At 27.9% G+C, this 16,866-nt stretch overlaps 1 protein-coding gene across 2 annotated transcripts in view; it reads left to right on the top strand.

Moving 5' to 3' along the window:
- LOC113550133 (zwei Ig domain protein zig-8-like) overlaps positions 1 to 16,866 on the top strand; it is a 345,101-nt gene that overhangs the window by 246,270 nt on the left and 81,965 nt on the right. For both annotated transcript variants that reach the window (XM_026951815.1, XM_026951807.1), the window contains exon 2: positions 549 to 745. In XM_026951815.1, the coding sequence (XP_026807616.1) occupies positions 549 to 745 (197 nt within the window). The remainder of the gene's footprint in view (positions 1 to 548; positions 746 to 16,866) is intronic.

Raw genomic sequence — 16,866 nt, 5'->3', positions numbered from 1 at the left:
TTTCTCAAATGTTGCACTATTATATGCACTATTATGCATATAGATACTTTTGTATAAAATACAGACATTATAAAAACCTAAGTTAAATAATTTTTAAATGCGAGCGATTCTGATAAAGACGTAGGAGAAGCGGCAAAATTAACCATGCATAATCGAAGTATGATATTCTACTTCTAGGATGTTCGGCGTAAATATCGTATAATGTTATCCTTAATAGTCATGTGTAATGCACATATTACGCATATTACGTTGCGCGTATATATAATAAATATTTAGTATAAAATAACATATTTTAAAACCTAAGAAAATACCAAATTAAATAATAATAAAACGAAATACAATGTTTATGCAGTAGCAAAAGGGATCGATTATGTTTTCGGATAGGATCGAGGCAATCCTGGGGGAATTGATGTAGGACCCCTGCCTGACCTGAGTAGCCCCGCAGCGTTCTACGCCCCTAACGGCAGAACGACGGATGCGATAAAATTGGTTTCGTTTACCCGATAGACAAAAATAATAACCACTCATGCCATTATTTGTGTTCACAGGGTGTTCGTACCAGAGTCATGGAGGAAGCGACAAGAACGGCGCTGGCGGCGGCGGGCGTGACGTCAACGCTGTGAAACCGGACGCCAACCAATACTCTGGGCCACAATTCGACCCGGAAACGCCCAGGAACGTGACGGCGCTGGAGGGAAAATCTGCGTATTTGACATGCAAAGTCAAGAATTTGGATAACAAAACGGTAAGCGATTCAATTTGATTTTATCCGACCCGTTATACCGTATTCTATTGTCGATTGTAAATCTCACAGATATTTTAAATTTGTATAAGCTCTATCGATTGTTAAATTACATGTCATTGATGTAAAAAAATGTAGGTAAACCTACGATAAATAATAATATAGTAATACAGCCGATTTATATCATAATATTAGATGTATGTTATACATTTTATAAACGATATAATACCATTTATACCCAAAATAAAAAAAGGGTGGGCCAGTGGGTATCGCTTTGCTGTATAGAAGTGATGGAGAGTAGGTCACTATAATGGATGTGTTAAATTTGAATTCAATGACAGGTATCATTGAATACGAAAAACGATTCTGAACGAAGTTGATTTGTCAGTCTAGGATGATTAGTAGGATATATTATTTTATGACCAATATTTAAATAGTAATATATTGTTATTTTATGCGATTTCATAAAAAATTAAATTCCATACGATCATAACATTTTTTAAGATCTTTGAGTTTTTTCTTTTTTACTGCGATAAGTATAACTTATAATAACCCATGTACTAAATCTTAAAGATTTTTTGGAGTGTCAAATAATTTTTATCGAGATTTGAAAAAAAACTTAGAAAAATTTAAAATTTGAATTGTCTATAAATAGCTTAAAAAAATTCAAAATATTTTGAAAATTTAATCGTAAATAGACATAACTAATATAAAAATTTGGTGAAAATTTAAATTATTCACAATAATTTGTTTTTGAGTTATAACAAAATAAAAAAAAAAAAAACGATTTTGTTGAAAACTGATTATGCGTGAAAATTCCCGTTTTCCGTTACTTGTTTAGGGTTTTTCCTAACGCTTTTGAAAACTATTGGAAATTTTTTACTTTTGACCACCCAAAGTACTAACTTGAATTTTCCTTATCGAAGAGGGACACAAAAATAAAAAAACATACATCATTGTAAAATCAATACATTCCACACTTCGTTCAGAATCTAATTTCAGATATTCGAGATACTGAGTAATGCGATTAAAACTAAAATCGAATACAATTTAATAATTATAAATTTATAAATATAGTATAATATAATATGATATATTATTACGAACTTGTTGATCGATCAATAATCTCACGTTATTTCTAGAAATTTGTTGTAAAAAATAATACTAATCATCTTAACTGGGTATACGCAAAGATTAAATATGTTGATTTTCCATAATTACAACAATCACAAAAAATTAGAATTTTGAATTAATATCAAAATGTGTGTGGCGGGATATACGTCGAATTATGACGATTGGAGACGTCATTCGTCAGAGACCGGGATAATCCGATTACTAAGGTTAAATTTGCAGGAAAAGCTAAAAAAAAAATATTTAGTCATCTTTCACACAACCGTTCGCTTTTTTGAATTTGTATATTATCGATGCATACAGTAAATATTCTAATTGGCATATTGCTGCCGTGTTCTAATTAGTAAAGGATACAAAATATTATATTTACAACGGACCAATTTTAACTGTTGTGAAAATTAGTTTACAATAATATAAAGTATGTTGTTGATTTATTTGAGCATTATTATTATTATTATTATTATTATTACTTAACCATTCTTCTATTTAATAATATCCCTCATACAATCTATTAAGTAAGTAACTAATCGTCCGACGTTATACTATATTTTTAATATTTAAGTACTTATATTATTCGTCGACATTTTGTAATTTTTAAGGAAAAAGTATTTACTCAAATTTTCAAGGTTACTCTGTACGAACTATTTCAAAAAGAAAAATATGTATTATTAGATTACACGTGGTGGTTATACACTGTGTCTGATTATACCAACGTTTGTTTTCCTGTATGGTTATTATGCTCGTTTATTTATTCATCGTATACGAATAAAATATTTTATAATTTAACTAGTATTGATCCTTCTCAAAAAAAAAAAAAAAATTAAAAATAAGGATATATATCATATTACTACAACTGCTGTCTTATAAAGTTTTGAAACACGTGTACTAAGAAAAACAGAAGGACTAAGGTTAGCAATATTTGAAAGGAATGTGTTAAGAAAAATATATAGCCCTGTATTTAAAAGTGAAACCAAAAAATGGAAAAAATTACACAATCATGAACTCAAAATGCAATTTTCAGAGACCTAATAAACTTAAATATATTACAAAAAAAGACATATAGGTAGGCTATGTCTGACATAGATAAGTATCTTTTAGAAAAATACCATTAGGGAGGCCCAAATAGTAGGAAGATTGCACAAATACGGAAATAAAAACAATAGAACCAGAAATCAGACGGAGGAAAACTGCAGAGGGCAAGAGCGGATTGTAATATTTGTATTTAGCGTCATGGTCTTAAATGCTGGAACTAAAGAAGAAAGAGAAAAAGAGAGATACTGTAACAAGTGCATAGAAAATATAATTAAGTTTGAGTAAAAAAATTCGAGTTCGTATTTTTTGTTACACTTCGATTTAAATAAATGGAAGAAACTGATAAAACAAAATATAATTACAAAATGTCATTATTTACTAATATTTTCCTTTGTAAATAAATTAAGTCAGATTAACAATGTTTCTGAGTTATTCATGTCGACTGAATTATAAATATTATATAATATTACACTAAAATTGAAATTGTGTACATAATATAGTGTTATGTTTTTATGTTAGTATAAAACTCAGGATTATATATAAAAGAATAATTTCAATGGCGACCAACAAGTATAAAAGTTAGAACTCTGTTGAAAACTTAAATAGTTAAATGTTCTGTATATTCTATTTGCAGGAATTCTATGATAAATATTTTATTGAGTTATTTAATTGGTCTGATGTTTTCCTATAAAAATTATATGAAAATTACACGGTTTTATACACTTTGTATAGCTGTACACGAGTACCATTTATAGTTATAGTTGGATTAGCAGTTATAAAAAATAAAACAAATTGTTTCTTTAAGTCAAAAGATTATTATTTTTTTTTTCAAATAATAAAGTGTTTTATTTATTTGATATCTTTATTTTATTGAATATTATAGGATGCATAAAAAAAGTATTCTGAAAATAAAAAATATCATTAACAATTTAAAAAAATGTTCAATTCAATTAAATTTAATGAAAAAAACAATTTATATGAATCGGGTAATATATTTAAAAGTGTTTTGATTATTTTTATAAAATTATCATTAATCAATTTTGAGAAAATTAATCAGCATTCAAAATGTATAAAAATTATTATTTTTATCGTCTGATAAAGTTGAAAATTAATCCATGTACTAATTATTAACTTTTATTTTAAATAATTGAAGAAATTAAAAATTGAATGGCTGTCTAGAGATGATTAAACTAATGACCTAAAAGGAAAACAATTTTATGCGTATTTGATTTTTGTATAAGGATCTGGACAATATTTTTATAAATAATTAGTAGGTATTATAGTATTTTAATTGAATGTTTTTACTTAACTGATAGATTCAAGGTCGATAAAAATTTCAATTAAACGCTATTTAACACTATTTATCTACAGTTACCATATATAAACTTTATACATATTATACTGCAGGATAATTCACCAAGCGTTTCTCAGCCCTTAAAAGCATTTAACAGTTTATTTGTTTCAAGTCAATTACGTCAAAATTTGAGCCAAATAAAAATACTAGGCATCTATAAAATATGCAAAATCTTTGTAGTATTATTTACTTAGACAAAATATGATATAACTGCAAATATTAATATTTTACATGCATTTTATTCAACAGGAAATTTAATCTGTGATATTACTTAGTAGGTAACATGAATTTCGAACAACATATATGTGTGATTATGGTCTCAAATTATTTCGTATTGCTTCATATTACTCGAACTGCATGCATAAGTTTTCGTAAGCGATCATTCGGACAACACGAGGCCGCCAAAAGGAACGAAAGAAAACAAATAATATCGTTTTTGAAAAGGCACGTTTTGCTTTAGGAAGAGAGGGAGTGACAATGCGTAACGTAAGGAATGCCATTTCGCTCAGACTCTTTTCGACTAGAAAATACGTGAAAACGTTTGTAACAAAACCATTAGTATCCTATCCGTCAACGCGATAATTTGTAATGAGTTTTTCTACTCCTGTAAAAATACATTAGCGTGTAGAGCGGAATAGACAAACGGCGCGTTGCAAAGTCCGACTCACTACAGTTTACAGCGTTCATAACTCCTGGTGACAGGATGTTCACGCTTAAAATTATTAAAATTAATAATTATTGTATAAATTATTAATGCCAAGCGCACTCAAAGAATGCAGCACAAGCTCTTCGCATTTATTATTATAATGCTAATAGGTTTATAATTACGAGATGTATTGCAGTAATTTAATACGGTGTAATTTTCAGCTCTAAATCTATTATAATATTATATAATAGTTGCGACCAACAATGGCGTTTGTTGTTTGAACCCACAGGACCATATATATATTTACAAATATGACAAAATAAACACACGATAAATACATTAAAAACTATAATATTTATAACGAGTACTACTACATGACCACATACTTAGCGACCTACTGACGTTACGGTGGAGATTATTCTAATATATAGCTACGACCTATGACCAATAGAAAGTGGTCCGAAAATCTTTTTCTAAAATGTATTTTACTAACCTATAGCAAAGTATGTAAGCACATAAATGATTATATTATTATTTTAGTATGTTGTATGTTTTTGGATGTTTAAAAATATTTTATTTTGAAATCTTTTATTACTACCGATAACCAGTATTTAACCCATATGAATCGGATTAAAGTATATTCATGAGTCATGACAATTATAATAGGTACATATTTTTTAAACTAAATTAAACATACTTAATATTTCAATTTAATTTAATTTTTATTCGCTATTTTTCAAACCACGAAGGATAGTTTATAAGTACATCAAAATATTTTTAGAAGACTATGTTTTTTATTTGCACTAGTATTATTTATTTTATAAATTATTAAAACTGCATCTTATCTATATAGTTAAAAGTTCTTCTTTTCATCAATAAACAATGGCACAATGAAAAACCCAAACTAATGATGAGATATTATGTACTTCTAACAGTTCTACGAATCAAAAATGGCTTTAGGTTATCTCAGTTGTATATTCGATTTTAATAAACAAAAATTTGAAAATATATTTTTATTTGGTAAATTTAATATAATAATATATTGCAAGCCTGTATCTAATATTTAATGGCACCTAAAACACTAGCTATATCAATGAGTCGAGGTTATAATATATTTTAGTTGTTAAATATATATGAATATATTTATATTTTTTTTCGTAAATTTATGAACCAAAGTTATATACAATTAACAAAATTTAAAACACAATACGTATATGTCTATGTTTAATATGTAGACATTAATTGTGTGTTATATTATTATGTAAACACAATATAAAGCTGCGTATAATGCCATAATAAAATAATATACATATACGATGTTTCAGATTATCATATAAAATCCATAAGTACACTGTACACTATATATTATAATATAATAATAAACAATATAATTAATTACGCAAGGGTCGATTCGATGATTGTGCCGGATTTTGTTTTTGTAGCGATAATATTATAATAGAATTTTCTATTATACCCAAAAAAAAAAGTATGCTATAATATTTTAATGGATGCAAGCTGCAATACATAATAATAATTAATAATACATCGGATATTTCAGTATATATAATCTTAAAATATTTATAAACATCAATTATTATATAATACGAGCAAATGAAAAATTGATTTATGATCCCTATTTAAAATACCTATTAAAAAATATAAGAACTGGTGGTCTGATTATTTAGAATTTTCCAGTTAATTTGATAAATATACGTTGAATTAAAATTTAATTTATACATTTTATTTATCGATACTTATAGTTAACTATTATTATTTTTTTAATCAAACTGTACATCAGGTTTTAAATAAAAATAAAAAATAAATCGTTGAATTATTAATATTGTTGACACAAATCTGAAATTTCCTAAGCCATTACAAATAAAGTGTGTAATGTGGAATGTACAGTATAAATTATTAACATAGGTATTAATATTGTAAATACTATGTATTTTTAATAAAATGTTTAGTTCTTATTTAAAACAATTTTAAGTTGTACAACCATTATGACGTATAATTCAGATGGTAATTTAAAAAAAATGTATATTAACATATTTTTAACTTAGTTAAATTAATATTTCCCCCCATACTATTATTAACTTTCTAGAGTTAAATCAATTGATTTAAACAGTGAAAACCATGATAATTTTTATGTCCATAACTAACTTAAATTAATTTTGTTACATTTGAAAATTACTAATAATTAGGCACCCTGTTTAGGATTAAGTTAGATTAGATTAGGGATTTTAGATCAATAATATTATTATGTGTAAGGTATATTAAAAACACACAAATCTCTATTAATTATAAGAATCAGATCGAATGAATCGACAAAACGTATTTTCTGTAAAATAAATTGCAATTTAAACGAATTTAATGTAACACTTACTTCATTGACATTTTCACGAAAACGCCCACAATTAATATTATAATCATCGGCCACTACAACAAACAACAACTGCAAATAATAAAGCTGTTGCGATTGGGAAATGTTAACATTGTAAACACGATATTTTTATTTATTCACACATTGATAAATATAGTAGTTTCACTGTTTCGATCACAATCTTAGAAGAGATTATATAATAATTAATATTTAATAATAATAATCTTTGTATTATCTATCACTGTATTTATCTCTATTAGCTGTTATATTTACATAAATCTGCATAATATATTATTGATTTTCAGTTTTGTTTTTTTTTTTGTCATTTTCTGAATGTTGTAATATGTGCCGGTTATATTATTATGTAACTCACGTGGTTTTTTGAATTTATAAGTAAAATTATTTCATACGTATGAAATCGAAATATGCATAATATGATGTGGCATATAAAATCGATAAACGGTACAAAATCGCACGTATTCTATGTCGTCGCGAATTCGTATTGTATAATATTTTAATATATAAATATTATTAGGACCGTTCACGGGGAACATCGACGAATCGTTAGCATTATTGTCAACACCAGACAATTTACTAGCACGCCTTGAGCGACGTTCGTTCGCATACGACTATCATGTGGTTACCAAGTTACCTTTGTATGTCGTGCGGTACTACAGCATAGGTTTTGTTATCGTGACCCGAAAAATTAACCGATGATGACGGTTAAGAGGACGTCATACTGGTGTATAATTACCTACCGTCTCCATGCATCTAACAGGAAGTCTGCAGAGCAAAATTCCACCAAGAAAAATCAAGATAATGGAATCTAGGTTAATTAATTTAGTAAATTTTGAGTACCTGTTACCAAACATAAAGAGAAGGATTTATTTGATAACAAGTCATGATATTTTTTCTTTTTTATTATTGTCGTTTATGACGCTACATCTACATAGTCTATTCAAAAACTAATGTCATCTTATATCGTACATTTATGGAATAGTATAAATTAAATCTTATAAAAGCATAAAACAATCTTATTAATTGTTCATTGTGTACTCGATGTTGTTTCCGATTATAGGTACTGATGTATTGTGACATTATTTTTAATTGTATTTCACTAATTTTACTTATAAATAACTAATACCTACTATATTATACCTTTTGTAAGCACTCGATAGACTATTTATTACAGTACAGGAATATACCTACTGAATATCGGGAAGATAGCAAATTACATGATAATTTTTCCCAAGGTTCAACTTCGTTTTTACATACCTATACACACACGTTAAAATATTACCTATTTATTTGCAATAGGTCAATATCATACACGATTCCACTTAATATTTATAATAATATAGTTTATATAACCCAATTTCGTCTGGGATAAAACTAATAAATATAAATCACGGTACTAAATTGGTGTAGGTATCTCGGTTTTATTCTACCTCAGTTCACAGTCAAACTGAAGTCGGTGTGCCTCGCATTGTAATCTAATTCGACTAAGGTAGGCCGTCTGTGGTAGATTAGATATATCACTTTGTTTTTTAACGTGGTTAACACTATAGTTTAAAGTTTCCTAACATCTCTAAAAAAACAATCTCTGACATTTTTGTCGAAATCTGTCAAGTATAGTTTTCGTGTATATAAGCAACTATATAATATAAAATTATTTTGTTACTGTTGTTACTTGTGATCTACCGGCTATATGGCAGTAGTATTACTGTTGATAAATTTCCCAAAAGAAATAAAATGGGAGATCCTGGATTATTAGTATAAATTGTCTCGTCCTGACTATGTACGTGTTTGAAATTAAATAAAATTAATCCCATGTTTCCTAATAAATGATGTTTTGTTTTGAAGTAATCATTCCCTACAATATTAACATTAATCGATAATAGAACATACAGATTACACGTAACAACGAAAACCTATCAATAAATCGCACTCAATAGCAGTACCATAATCTTATATTTATGTTGTTAATAGTAATTCTACAAATAAGCAATATATTCAATACAATATTCGTTATTCAAAATAAAATTCCTCTGTTCAAAAAATATTATATAGGTTAAAAAACGAAGTTATACTTTCAAGTACCTATCAAGGTATAAATGTAGAAAATGTAATGAAAATTCAAGAAAAGGATCCGGATTTTAACGAGTAATAACAAACACATCATTATCATTATTATGCATAATATTTTAAGATAATTGTCTAAAAACCGTGTTACGCAAGTACTTCTATTTTAAAGAGTTAACATATTTTTTACAAACGTTAGTATTTATAAACGAAAATTTCAATACAAATTATGTAGTTACAATAGATTATCAACAGTGGCAACCGACTTTATTGAGTGTATACCACTGTCGAGGAGTGACGGATTTATACCACGATTGAGGTAACTGTGATATTTCCTATTGGTCCATTTCAGAGAAATGATGACCACTGACCAGCCTATCCCCGGGTTTTTTCAAGCCATCGTCTGTTCTTCAATGATTAATAATTAAGCTGATTTGCCATAATTGTTTTGTGAGCACACATAATACTATTGTGTATTGCAATGGCATTCGGGAGAAACGAGTTCTATAGACGTATTTGTGTTTGTAAGCCAGATCACTTTCAGTCCAATAAAACGTATCGTTCAATTTCCATAGATTACACGCCAATATCGATGCACGGAATTAAGACGCACATCAGTTACCTAAATTATGTATTGTAACAATAATTAATTACGATTTTACCTTATTCGATGTAGACGTCATCGTTATCTCTTCAGCCGTTGTTTAGTGTTTGTAAGAAAATGGTTATAGTGTGTATGAAATAACTGGTTAAATACAAATTCCAGCAGTGGCGCATATTTTGAAGCGGTAGATGTTCTAAGTACATCCCTAATATATCGCCTGTCTGCGCTCGTGGGTAGAAGATTCTTTACACTCAGGAGTCTTCAAACGTAATTTAACACGTTTTAATACAATAATATATGTTATACTAAATCAATAGTTTTCTTTAATCTGATGAATTTATTTTTAACAACATTCATGTTTTCCGCTCATATCGGTATACAGAGTGATTCACCAGGCGTGCTTATTTATATTTTTTAATTAATAAATTAATAAATTAGTTTAAATTCTGAATTTTTAGAATTTTTAAACATACGATTACACTATATTTTTTAATTCTTAAGATTGTTTTTACTATATTTAACGAGTATTGTAACGATACAAACTTACGTCTTACAATAATTAACCACCCGCTTCACCAGTAAATCATTTAGTGAATATTTGTTTGTATTCTAAATTAAAAATTCAAATCAGTAGTTTCTCAGTTAATAAAATTTGTATACTCAGGATATTATTCTTTAAAAATGGTTTTACAAAAATCTTAAATAGATGTAATAGTTATACTGGATCTAGTATGAATAGATGATGGATCGTTTTTACCAATAACAGTTTAAAAAAGGAGTTTTTGTTTAAATCTCCAGCGGGAATTATTTAAATAGTACAAAAAATCTCAAGAATTTAAAAATATCGTCTTTAAATAAATTAAAAAATTTCAAAAATCAAATTTTGAATAGTTCTATACTTGAAAAAAAAAACAAAGAGTTGAGGATGCTTGGCGAATCATTCTGTATACCACTAGTCATCTATAAACGTATAAGTATTATAAATATGTATGTATGCGTTGCGTCGCGAGGACGTATGAAATACACCAAGGAACGCGTTGGCACGAGAAAATTAACGAGCGATGTCACCGCAGTGCTAAAAAGTACTTACAAATACGTTCGTCAGGTACATTAAATATTTTATTCATTCAAAATGTATCGATTAAAATGACATACATCCAGTCGATTTACATGCCCGTAGCTTATATTATTAATACCTCTGACGCGAGTACCTATACGATAAACAGTATGAACGTATCAATTATATTTGGAAATTAGTCGGAAAATTTATATTCGCTAAATGATACAGAATAATATTACCGATATTATATCAGTTATAGACATGAAAAATAGAAGCAACTTGCTGAACATTTAAAAAATTTAAATTGAAAAGTTATAAAAAAAAAATACTCGTAAAAATAAGTAGTAGTATAGATAATTTTCCAATTCGAAAAGTGTTATAATTCACAAACAGTGCGCGCTTCTGTCGGTACGACATAGCTTTCTGAACTACTCGAGTAATTATTTATTTTTAATCACCCGTTATATTGGAACATTTTGATCGAGTTGCTTTTTTTCAACCCCATTCCACCTTTCTCTTTCTGTTAGCTATCAAAATAAACATTTTCAAGGGGCTGGGTCGTAGTGAATACAAACGTGTAGCGTAAAATCCGAAAAGCACGCCACGAGTTGGGTAGTGATAGCGCTATTTTTAAAGTTTGAATTTTTCTACACGTAAGTCATTGATACCTTATTATCTCGGTCACTGAGTATCCTCATTATCCTTATCGTCCAGGTCGCAAAATCGGCATGACGGTGGTAGTTGTAGATGAATAATCTGATTCGTTTCAAGATGGGTTTTTTCAACCAACTCTCAACCATTTTCGTAGTCGTTTTTAACTCTAGTTATCCAACGGTCTTTCGTAATAATTATCATTTGATTACTATCGATTTGGCTGGATCACGTTTGTATATTTCTATACACAACAAGACAGTTTATACAGCATATGTACACATAAAATATATAGCTGCAGTAACACGGTAATCGAGACAGAGACCGCTTTTGTGTTTTTAAGGAATAGTGGATATGTGTAATGGCCAATGTTTAATAAAAACCAAAATTTTAGTAATTATTATCACGACATATACTTATTATCATAATATAACTGTGAATTCTTTCATGAAGTTTTGGATGTGTGAGTGGATGAACTATTAGACATGCCATTAAAAAATTTTATATTGCGTCATATTATAATCACCGGTGTAAATCTATAATAGAATATATTTCCATCATATATATTAATGTATATGGCCGTAATTATAGATATTTTTACTTGTGATTTAAATAATCTGAAATATATCTACTTATGATTCATAATTATTATAGTTTATGAATATTGGCGTTGATTATACGTGTCCAATATCCATAATCTATGATGTAATTTCACAGATAAACTATAGTTTATGTTATCATCATGTACAGTATATATAATTATGGTTAATAAAGATAGTTTATATAACATAAATAAATGCTAGATCAATTGAATCGAATCCGTGCGAAAAAAAAATGATTAACAGCCTTCAAACGCTTTTCAAAAATCGGTCTCTGAAACCCACTTATATAATTACTTACGCACTAATAATTTGACAAATTATCATTATTATTAATAATATTAATGTCTATAGGATTTATACATTAATAACGACATTTCTATCGGTTTCACGATGTAATACACATGTAGTAGAGAGAGCTGAATAATCGTGATGAATTTGATATTTTATAGGTCGCCCCGTCTGTCTGCGTCATTGGCCTACAAGAGCTTACGACGTATACTGTGTATTTATATACATACACACTGGGTACGGTGTGGGTATAAAGAGTAAATTCCGAACAATGTCGTTTTTAAAGAGCCGGTTATTGCCGCTCCCGCTATCATTCCTCTGCATCATCGGAGGCGGCGGTGGCGTCCTCATCGGGTATTATATGTATACGCTAGATTCTCACAACAGCAGCAGTTTTACTACCGGTCGGCGGCGGCCGAGTCCTCGTTATTTTTATGACATTTTCTCTACCCTTTATCGCTTTTTCCGCTCCATCCGAGGGTTTTCTTTAAAATCTCCCCTTTTTTTTCGTTACGTCCAAATGGTTTAACGTTTTGTTTTATATACGAGTATATTACTATTATTTCTATTATTATTATATATTTATTATCAACATTATTTGTCTACTCAGCACCGTCGTCGAATGCCTTGAAGATTCGCTGATTTTTTTTCTAGTAGAATTAAATTTCATTTCTATCCTTTTCATCCGAGAAATTTGTCACATGCGCGTTTAACCTTATCGAAGACGCTCAGGTCTTCATAAAGTTTAAATACAAGCCTATACATAAGTTCGTCGACTGTTCTTTAATACTTTAATGAATTTCCTAATAACGTTCTAAGCATAACGGATACTCACTTTCGACAACAATATTCGTGGTAAATAATAAAAAAATTAGAATTGTGTGAGAATATCGCGAAAAAACAGCACTATAAGATTATAATGGTTAACTATCGGTTTCAATCATCGCCTGCTCTGATAAACGTGAACGCCCATTTAAATTATAATTATTTATTAGTTATTATTATTATTATTATTATAACTTCTAACATTGTAATTAAAAAGAAGAATGTATTATATTTTATATGTGTGCAAATATTTTATATCTTACACTCAATTGTGCATTTTATTTGGTCTAAGACTATCACAATGAATTAAAACTTCCAATTTAATTAAAATACCTATATTATTATATTTAGGTGCTACGTTTTTTTACCGAGAAAATAATAAATTACTTCGGAATTTTTCTCATAAATTAATCTACTTGTATTGATCATTAAACGCTGAAATTAATTGTGAAACTAGAGAGCTACCTACTCCAGAATTTTTAAGTGATTTTAAAAATGCGCAATCGTTACTTTTATTGACCCAATATTTAATAATTATGCGAGAGTTATGAAAAAAAAATAATAATAATATTAATAAATACGATTTGCTCAGTTATTTTTACCCTTTATTAAATTAAACACGGCAAGTTTAAAAGTTTTTAAATTTTAGATAATTCATCATTCTCTTTACCCAACAAACTAAATATTTCGTGCTAAGTTTATATTTTATTTTTATTTTTTGTTAACAATACCAAATATGTTTCGTTGCTAATTTGCAAGTTTTATTTAAATGACACGTGTATGGCGTGCCTATGTGTTCCATATAAATTGAAATATGAGGAGTACGTATATTGTGTTAATCGTCCTAAATATAAATTACTTTTTATACGTACACATTTACAGATAAGAAAAATATATTTTTGTTCGTCCTTTTTTCAGTTGTACTTTATTATCTACCATTGAAATCAATTGATTTTTGCGCAATTTTTTAAAACGTGTAATACGTATAAAAAAATAGGTGAAAAAACATTGGGTTCAGAGTTCGGTGAAATAAAATATATGCGTATCTCGCTAATTTATTGCCTAAACGTACCTATACCTAGCTTAGACTGCCATTCGCACACGCCAAATACGACCTCACCGTGAACTTAAAAAAAACCTACTGCTGAGGCACGAATCACATTATTCAAACAGAAATGTTTATAATATATTAAACGCGATAAACGTCACGTGCAAATACGTTTATGAACAGTTAACAACTAACTACGTATAATAGATATGGCAAAAGTTATCACAGATATCACATGACTGTTCAACTAGGCACTGTTTTAAAATAGTTAATAATTTTAATACAGCGTTTATAATTTACTTTTTCCACCATTCCTGATCGAATATTTGAGTTTATTTGAGCTTGGGTAACTGTTGTAAATTGTAACTCAAATATTCTTATTCTAACATAAATTGCGTTTATAAATGTTTATGTTCGTTACATTTATTTAACAACAAATATAATATACTCGAAAAAAGTGCCGGTTTTTAACTGAATAATACGCTAAATGGCACACATAATCATAATAATATTATTAATTTAGTACAAAACTCATAGATACGATATGATACGATTATCGATGTTAGTGTATTAATTAATATTAAATAATAAATAAATATTTATAAATTATTAATTAATATTTAGTCTTTTGGAGGAGTTGCATTTTCAATATCAAAATCTTGTAATATGTTGTGTAGATTATTTGAAATAACCTAGCTAGTATGTATAAAGTATTGTCAATTTTTTTTTTATTCCTTAAAATATTATTAAATTTTGGTCAATTCATTTTTTGTTCCGATACGGTATTGTTATCGTTGATTATGATTAATAATCACTAAAACTATCTATACATATATTATCATCATTAAATTTAAAAAAAATAACAAACACATATTTAAACAGCTCAATACTAACGTCTGTTAAAAATTGTTTATCGTTTAAAAAAATGTATAAAAATATTCAAATTTAAATTTGAACATAACCTAATAACTTCCAAATGGTTTTTTTTCACTTTTTATGTGGTTCATATTTCGACTGATTCCAAACTGACGATTCAGTTAACACGAGAGTACACTGTACTTGAGATACGATCAAAAGGTTAGGTTCTCCTGATAAACTCAATTAATGGACTTAAATAAACACCAAAAACTAACATGGTAGATCATTAAACTGTGAGGTCGAATGAAAAATAAACAAAATACCCAGGGATGCAATTTACGTAAGTTTAAAAATACCTGAAATGGAATTTACGTAGTATAATATAATTTGAACATTTTTTTTTGATTTTAGAGGACGCAATTTACTTATACTGTTAACCTAACCTTCGGCGAATTTTATAAGTTTAATAATATTATCGTCTGCAATATTGTGTGTATGTCTTCCAATTTGACCAATAAAATATTATTGTTTTACCTTCTGACGGTTTTCTGTCAATATTGAAATACTGATTAAGATGTATATTCTGTTCAAACTCGGATTAACTTTTAAATAAATTATTATTATTTATTCAAAGCCATTTATGTGGAGTCAACATATTATTATAGTAATATAGTATGCCGTATACGCTGCAGGTAGTTACTAAAAATTTAAATTTTTCTTTTAAGTTCCGAACGGATCAAAAACGCTATATTGATTTAACAATAATGTGTTTTTTTTCAGGTTAACATTTTTAAGGGTGTTTTGTACATTATTTGATATTTCCGTAACGTGTTAACATTATCAATCGATCAGAAATTGGATGTATGTAGATGCATCTACCGCGATACCCCAGTGGCGGTGTTGTGTCAAAACTGCTAAATCCCCATTTTAAGTTTAAAAAAAAATTCCCTTTAAGTTAAATCAATATAAGAGAGGTTAAAACTATAGTTATTCAAAGTATTTATTTAAATTTATGAAAAGGGTGATATAGGTAATATTATTACTTGTTACTACGTGCTTATGTTTTGCGAATAAATCTAAGTACTTTTTATTTTTATTATTTATGTATTTTCTAAGTTATTGTAATATTATAACATATTATATTTAATATAATTAGTACCCTAGCTATTCGTCCTACATAAAATTACAGAAACAATGCCTATTATAATATAAACGAATCACATTTTGGAAGTCAAATATTTATTCTTATGCTTACATAATATTTTTTATTTATGAAATAACTCTTTAGTAAAAATGTACAATCGTTTAAAAAATATTAAATTAATACGGATTTTGAAAACTAGTAATCATGAATTATCGCGTAAGTAACGTAAAACCGATTTGTAGTGTTATCAAAAATGTTTTTATCTTTTATTTCTATACCAATTGGCTTAGCTCTAAAATCTTACAATAGAAGCAGTAATAATAATAACCTATCTGCGTCCTCCTGTTTTAATGTATTTGTAATAATACATACGTAACAACCTACAATAAATAATACACGTTTCTATTTTACTGTAA

The sequence above is a fragment of the Rhopalosiphum maidis genome, chromosome 1 (genome assembly GCF_003676215.2).
Source record: "Rhopalosiphum maidis isolate BTI-1 chromosome 1, ASM367621v3, whole genome shotgun sequence".
In the NCBI taxonomy this organism is placed as follows: Eukaryota; Metazoa; Arthropoda; class Insecta; order Hemiptera; family Aphididae; genus Rhopalosiphum; species Rhopalosiphum maidis.
Note: the sequence above shows the minus strand (reverse complement) of the source record. Positions and strands in the feature narration are given on the sequence as shown.